General features: G+C 55.5%; 1 protein-coding gene across 6 annotated transcripts in view; it reads right to left on the reverse strand.

Annotated features, from left to right (window-relative positions):
- SELENOI (selenoprotein I) overlaps positions 1-6,177 on the reverse strand; it is a 38,788-nt gene that overhangs the window by 13,787 nt on the left and 18,824 nt on the right. For 3 of the 6 annotated variants that reach the window (XM_035899692.1, XM_009644010.2, XM_035899701.1), the window contains 2 exons: positions 1,122-1,190; positions 694-802 (listed from right to left, as the gene is read on the reverse strand). In XM_035899692.1, the coding sequence (XP_035755585.1) occupies positions 694-802; positions 1,122-1,151 (139 nt within the window). In that variant the 5' untranslated portion in view covers positions 1,152-1,190. Of the gene's footprint in view, positions 1-693; positions 803-885; positions 1,087-1,121; positions 1,191-6,177 lie in introns of those variants that run through there. The other 3 variants (XM_035899707.1, XM_035899698.1, XM_035899711.1) reach the window with 2 other exon arrangements.

Consider the following 6,177-nt stretch of genomic DNA (forward strand, 5'->3'; position numbering starts at 1 on the left):
TGACCCAGGGTGCCCAGAGCGGTGGTGGCTGCCCCATGCCTGGGAACATTCCAGGTCAGGTTGGACGGGGCTGGGAGCAACCGGCTCTGGTTGGAGATGTCCCTGCTGATGGCAGGGGTTGGGCTGGATGACCTCCCTTCCCACCCAAACCATTCTATGGGTACCGTTAAAAAGTTTATAGCTCTGCAGGCCTTGCCTTATGCAGAACGGTGAAACAGAGAAAGAAGATTTTGCCTTTGTTAGTCTTGGACTTGGCGCTGCCATGTTTTTGCAAGAGGGCAATTAGCTGGGATGCAAAGAACAAGGCTCTACCTGCTGACTTCAGGGAGGCAGAGTTTCCCACGTAACCCTAGATTTTAGATTGCTTTTACAATGAGGGCACTGGGTTCTTGTGTGCTGCGTAGGCAGAGCCAATTCCTACTCAAGATTTCAGCTCTTTTCTTCTCCCTTGCCCGCACGCTGCTAGCCAGGCTCACATCCATCCAGCAGCTGGAGGGAAGGTGTCATATTCGGACAAGCCCTCGTCACAAAGCCGTGCGAGTTCAACCCCTCAACTCCATCCCTCCTCTGGCATGGCCATCTGCCTCTGGGAAGGCCCAGACTAAGGGGCCTTACCAACGAGCACCGGAAGTCACGGCAGAGGAGGTGACAGATTTCACCACTCCACATCCAAACAGGAACAGGTAGCCTTACCAGAAGCATAAAAGTCAGGGTCGAAGTATGCCATGAGGAAGAAGTTGAAGACAAGCAGCAGGAAGCCAGAAAACGTTATCAAATTTGGGGCCAGCCAGGTAGGGAAGATCTATGGGAAAGCAGCAAAAGAACACATGAGCTCATTAAAACATGTAATAAGAACCACGTGCTGCTCCCAGCCATGGCAGAGACCTGGTTACAATCGTCTGGGTGTTAGATGACACTGCTTAGTCGCATCTGGCATGGGCAGCAGGAAGCTTTAGGCTGCGATGCAATGAGCTCGGGGCAGGCTGCAGGCTGGAAGGCAGCACCCGTTGTCATTAGTTGCACCACAAACGAGGCAGGGCTTTTCAGCTGACAGTTCTACAGAGGAGACTCCATGGTGACTGGAGTTTTGCTATCCCGTTGAGGGCAGGACAAGGGCTCACCTTCACTATGGTGTTCCAGAAGGGATGCATGACGTACAGAGAGAGGGGGTTGCTGTCCACGGCACTGTACTGTGAACGACAAGGGGAAAACAAAAAAGAATAGTTAGGGCTCCGCCAACCCTTGCAAAAAGCCAGAGATCCTGAATATTGAACTTTCCATGAGGACTCCTGCTACCCAAGTCCTGGCACTGCAAGAACCCTTGGGCCAAGGATGGAGTCCCACCAGAGACGGTGCTAAACAAGCTGGAAAGCACCCACCAGCTCCAGCGACGCTGGCCTGCAGAGGCAGCTCTTGGGTACACATCTCCTGCCTGCACCCAACGCCTCCCCTCCACAGGGAGCAGCAGGAAGCATGCCCACCACAACCGTTTTTGGAAGGCGGGAGGAGACTTGAGGACGTGCAACCTCCTTTGCAGCCAATGTTCCTGCCAGAGCCCCACACACCGACGGCCACACCGCAGACCTGGTGGCACTCTTCACAAGCCGGAGAAGTGACAGTCCCATGGCCCTAAGCCCCCACCTGGTGGGACCGACCCACCAAGGACAGCTCAGCATGCTTGCTTGAGCAATCCTGCAGAGTCCTGCCCCACAAGATGAGCAGGACCTTCTCGGCTCAGCACCCAAAGGTGCCGTGCAGAAGGGCAGGGGGAGGCTTCCCCACCAGCCATGAGAGCTGGGGCCACTCCTGCAGCCCCGCTGGTCTCCAGGCTCCTTTGCTCTCACGCTCCGGCACCCCTTTTGCCAAAGCCTGCAGGAGGACAGCGATGAGCCCCCTTGGTGGGGTCCCCAAAACGGGTGACTGACAGGCGGGATAGTAACGGGGAGCTTCAAGGGACACATTTCTGTGCTGACAGCTCTGAGCAACCCAGACACAACCAGTGACCAAGCCCAGAGGTCTTGCACAAGAGCTGGCAGGCTTCAGTTGAGGACAAAGCCTATTGAGAGGGCAGCTATCACTGTCTCACCCATCTCCAGTCAATTGGAAGAGACTTTCTCCTCCCAGAAAGACAGCAGATATTGATGAGTAAGGTCTTCAACCCTCTCCCATGTCCTGCAGATACTCCAAAACACCACGCACCACCAGGCATCCACAAGTATCTCTGAATCCTGCACATCCCATCACAGTTTCAGAGGGTCATTTGGCACTACAGGGAAGCACAGAGGCACCAGCTTCCCAGTGCAGCCACGCAGGTGACCTAGGCTGGTTGGTGGGCACCACGGGACACAGGGCTCCCAGCTGAGCTCCCAGCCCCACCGCAGGAGGTGGGGATGAAGACTGGGGCCAGCAAGGGAGCAAAGTGATTGTAGCAGAACAGGCGACAGATTTCACCATTTGGAGGTTGGACCCATGCTGTTTTTCCTTACTCAGTTAGGGCAGAGCAGGCTGAAGCAGGTGCCCACCGACCTGGTGAAGGATCAGCATCTTGCTCCTTGCCTGTGCCCAGCTCAGTGAGCTGGAGTCTGCATTTCCAAAGGGGGAGGATTGACAGGTGAACACCAGGAGGTCCGTGGATACCCCATGCAGGACAGGTCTCAGAGGGTTCATCAGAAGAGCTCTGCTCATTAAGGAGCTGAGATTTCTGCAGAGGCAGCTGCTGCACTTGGGAAATGGGGGAAGAGAGCTCTTACTCCTCACCCCAACACTTTTGGGATTGGTTGCGGAGGGAAGAAATAAAAAAAAACCAAAGACCTAGACAAGTCATGAAACAGTTTCCAGTTAGGAAGTTAAAATTTGACATCATTTGGCTCTCAAGAGCACCATGAGCTCTCCAGTTATCTGCTCTCCAGCTCACAGCCCCTTCCTAGCCAAAGATTACCCCGTCTAAAGTCCTCTTCCCCAGGTAATGCTTTGATAAGAATCCCAAGAAAAATTTCATAGGCTACAAAACTCCACAGCTTATACGCTCGGTACTGAGCAGGGCAGCTCCTGGCACCCACCCACCCTGGGTCCCCACAGTTGGGACAACACCCCCGCAGCTCCCCAGCATCGCCGCCGGCCACCACTCCACACGAGTCCAATCCCAAGTTTACGAGCAGCATTATGGAAAGCAATCAAAGCCTCCACCTCTTCCAGCACTGCCATGGACATGACCTCTGCACTCCCCAAGATAAGGAGAGTTTGGTTGGTAAAAGGAAACCCATCAGCAGAGAGCAGCTCCGGGTCCCCACCCACCCCATGGCCTTGAACCAGCCACCACGTCTGCATCCATGGCTTGTTCCACCCTCTGTGCTCCTCTCCTCAGCTGGAAATCCCAATTCCCCTGGAAGCAATCCGTCCATTTCAAAAGCTGGGAAGAAAGTGGTGGGAAAAGGCAAAGCAACACCTCACAAGACAGATGCCAGCTCAAGGAAGGGCACCAGGTCTCACCGGGCTCTGAGCACACAAGCTAAGAACTTACAGCATGTGTTCCTAACTGGGTGAATCCCACCCTTGGCAAGCATTTCTGTACCCCCACCGACTCTTCCCTGCCCTCCCCGTGATGGGTCAGTCCATCTCGCTGGGGGTTAGCCCCTTGCTTATGTCCCCATGCCAGCAAGCCCATAGGAGCTGCAGAGCAAGCAGCAACAAACCCCCAAACTCGATGCCATATGGAGACAAGGCTTAAGCCGCAAGGAACTTCCATCCCAGCTTAACACAATTTCAGGGGACAGAATTCCAAACGCTTTATGAGACAATAATATTTGAACCACTGGTAAGAGGAGAAGAGATGAATCATAGAATCCCAGGTTGGAAGGGACCTCCAGGATCATCTGGTCCAACCTTCCTAGGCAAGAGCCCAGTCCAGACAAGATGGCCACTTAAAAGTGTCCAATGTGGCAGAGTCAACCCCTCCCCTGGGGAGATTATTCCATGTGTGACTGTTCTCATGGGGAAAAATTTCCCTCTCCTGTCCAGTGAGAATCTCCCCCAGAGCAACTTGTGTCCATGCCCCCTTGTCCTCTCCATGGGACTCCTTGTGACAAGGGAGTCTCCATCTTCCTTGTAGCCACCCCTTAGGTACTGGGACGTGAAGATGAGATCCCCTCGGAGCCTCCTTTGCTCAAGGCTGAACAAACCATCTGCAGACTTCATCAGGCTACACTTGAGCCCATCATCCAGATCACTTATGAAGATATTTGGATAATGTTGGGCCCAATATCGATCCCTGGGGGACCCCTCTCGTGGTGGGTGGCCAGGTGGACAAAGAGCTGTTTACCACCAGCCTTTGGGTGCCACCTGACAGCCCATTCCCCACCCACCACACAGACCACTCGGCCAGGCCATAATGCACCAATTTCTCCAGGAGGCAGCTGTGGGGAAGCGTGTCGAAAGCCTTGCAGAAGTCCAGGTAGATGATGTCCACCACTCGCCCCAGGGATCATGAAGCCTGATTAAATCTCATTATCCCCAAAGCAGCCTGGAACATGAAAGCAGACACAATGCTCAGAGCAAGGCAGGGGAAGCGCTCTGGAGCTTCCATGCTCATGTTTGTAAGGGACCGTGGGGAAGTTTCCCCAGGCTCATGTCCCAGGAAGCTCTCCCCTCTCCCCCCCCATTTAGGGACTGGGGATAATAGTCAATAAGCAGCTTTTCCCCATGGTCACACACGTTCCTACCTTGCTTGCAGAACTCAAAGACCTGGAATGACCCATTTCTCGGGGGAGAGGGCAGCTGTTTTGCAGAGGTTTGCCAACACAACAACCCCAGCTTCAACCGGTCTCCTGGAGGAATAATTCTTTGCCTGCTAACCAAGGCAGGTGGGTGCTCTGCCAGCTCAGAGGACACCGGCAGACCAAAGGGCCCGAGCTGGGGATGGCTCCAGCGCCAGGCTGCCTGCCACCCTAAGGGACGGCGCTCCCAGGCAGCCAGGACAAGGCTGCCTGCCCAGGACAGCCGCCTGCCAGAACACCAACGACCTGCCAAGGCATCTTCAGCTACAAAACTCAAATATCTGCCATGCCCAGCCTCCCCGTAACGGCTTTTTGTCAGTTGGTTTCCCTCCTACAGACATTCCACCTCTTTAACCTTTCTGCACTAGCAAGAAGGGGTTCCCAACCTGCTCGGCACGTGAGCTCCCCGCTCCGCAGGGGACAGCAAGCCAGCAGCGCTGCTGGGACGCTGGCAGTGGGCGAAGGAGGAGGGACAGGCGAGGACAGGCAACACGGACACACTCACCGCCTCCTCTGGGTGCGGGGCCGCTGCGTGGTCAGGGCTGGAAGCAAAGGAAGCTGCGGAGATGCTTCCCCTGCAGCTCACTCCTCCGGCTGCTCACCTTCCAGCCCGCGCCACGGGAAGAGAGCAGCAGCTCAGGCCACGCTGGTGACGGAGGCAGCAGCCTGTCCTTGAAGGAAGCCCTTAGTCAGGCTCCTCGTTCCAGCATCAGCCCTCCAAGGCCAGGGTTTTTTGGAGAGTGACATTCCCAGAGGAATACAGGCTCAGGATACCTGCCTCGATCTGCCTGTTCATACACGCTTGCGCCTCGGAGCAGCGCTGCGGGAGGGGCCCGACCGCCCCCGAAAGCGCCAGGCTAAGGCAGGGGGCTCGTATTCCCCCAAAGCTCGTCTCACGCTCGGCCGCTGCGGGTGCTCGGATGAAACACTCTCCAGGCTGTAAACACAGAGGTGTTCTAGCTCACCATGCAGGGCACCCGCTCTGCTGTTCACCCACCTCATCCTCACTGCAAATTAGCATCACCTTTTCCATCTTGGATCTCTACGCGCTGGTCCAGTGACTCACGCGTGTGACTAGTATCCTTCTCCGAGTCATTTTTCTACCGCGGCCGATGACTACGACCAGCTAGGGCTCTTGAATTCTCCCTCATTTGCAGGGAGAGAAGGTCAAACAAAAAGCGTGAGCGCACGGAAGGAATTACATAGGTCCCAGAGCCCCCTTCTCAAAGCAGACACAGGCGTTTGCAAGGGGCCCTGCTCTGAAATGGCACCGCACATGCGGACCCCGCTGCTCCTCGCGACCGCAGGAAGGAGGGAAGGAACACAGTCCAGGCAGGCCCCTCGGGATTTGCTTGGAAACTTCTTAAGAAAAGAGCGGAGCCAACCTCGCAGCACGAATCCCAAC

The sequence above is a fragment of the Egretta garzetta genome, unplaced genomic scaffold (assembly GCF_000687185.1).
Source record: "Egretta garzetta isolate BGI_Z169 unplaced genomic scaffold, ASM68718v1 scaffold520, whole genome shotgun sequence".
NCBI classification, from domain to species: Eukaryota; Metazoa; Chordata; class Aves; order Pelecaniformes; family Ardeidae; genus Egretta; species Egretta garzetta.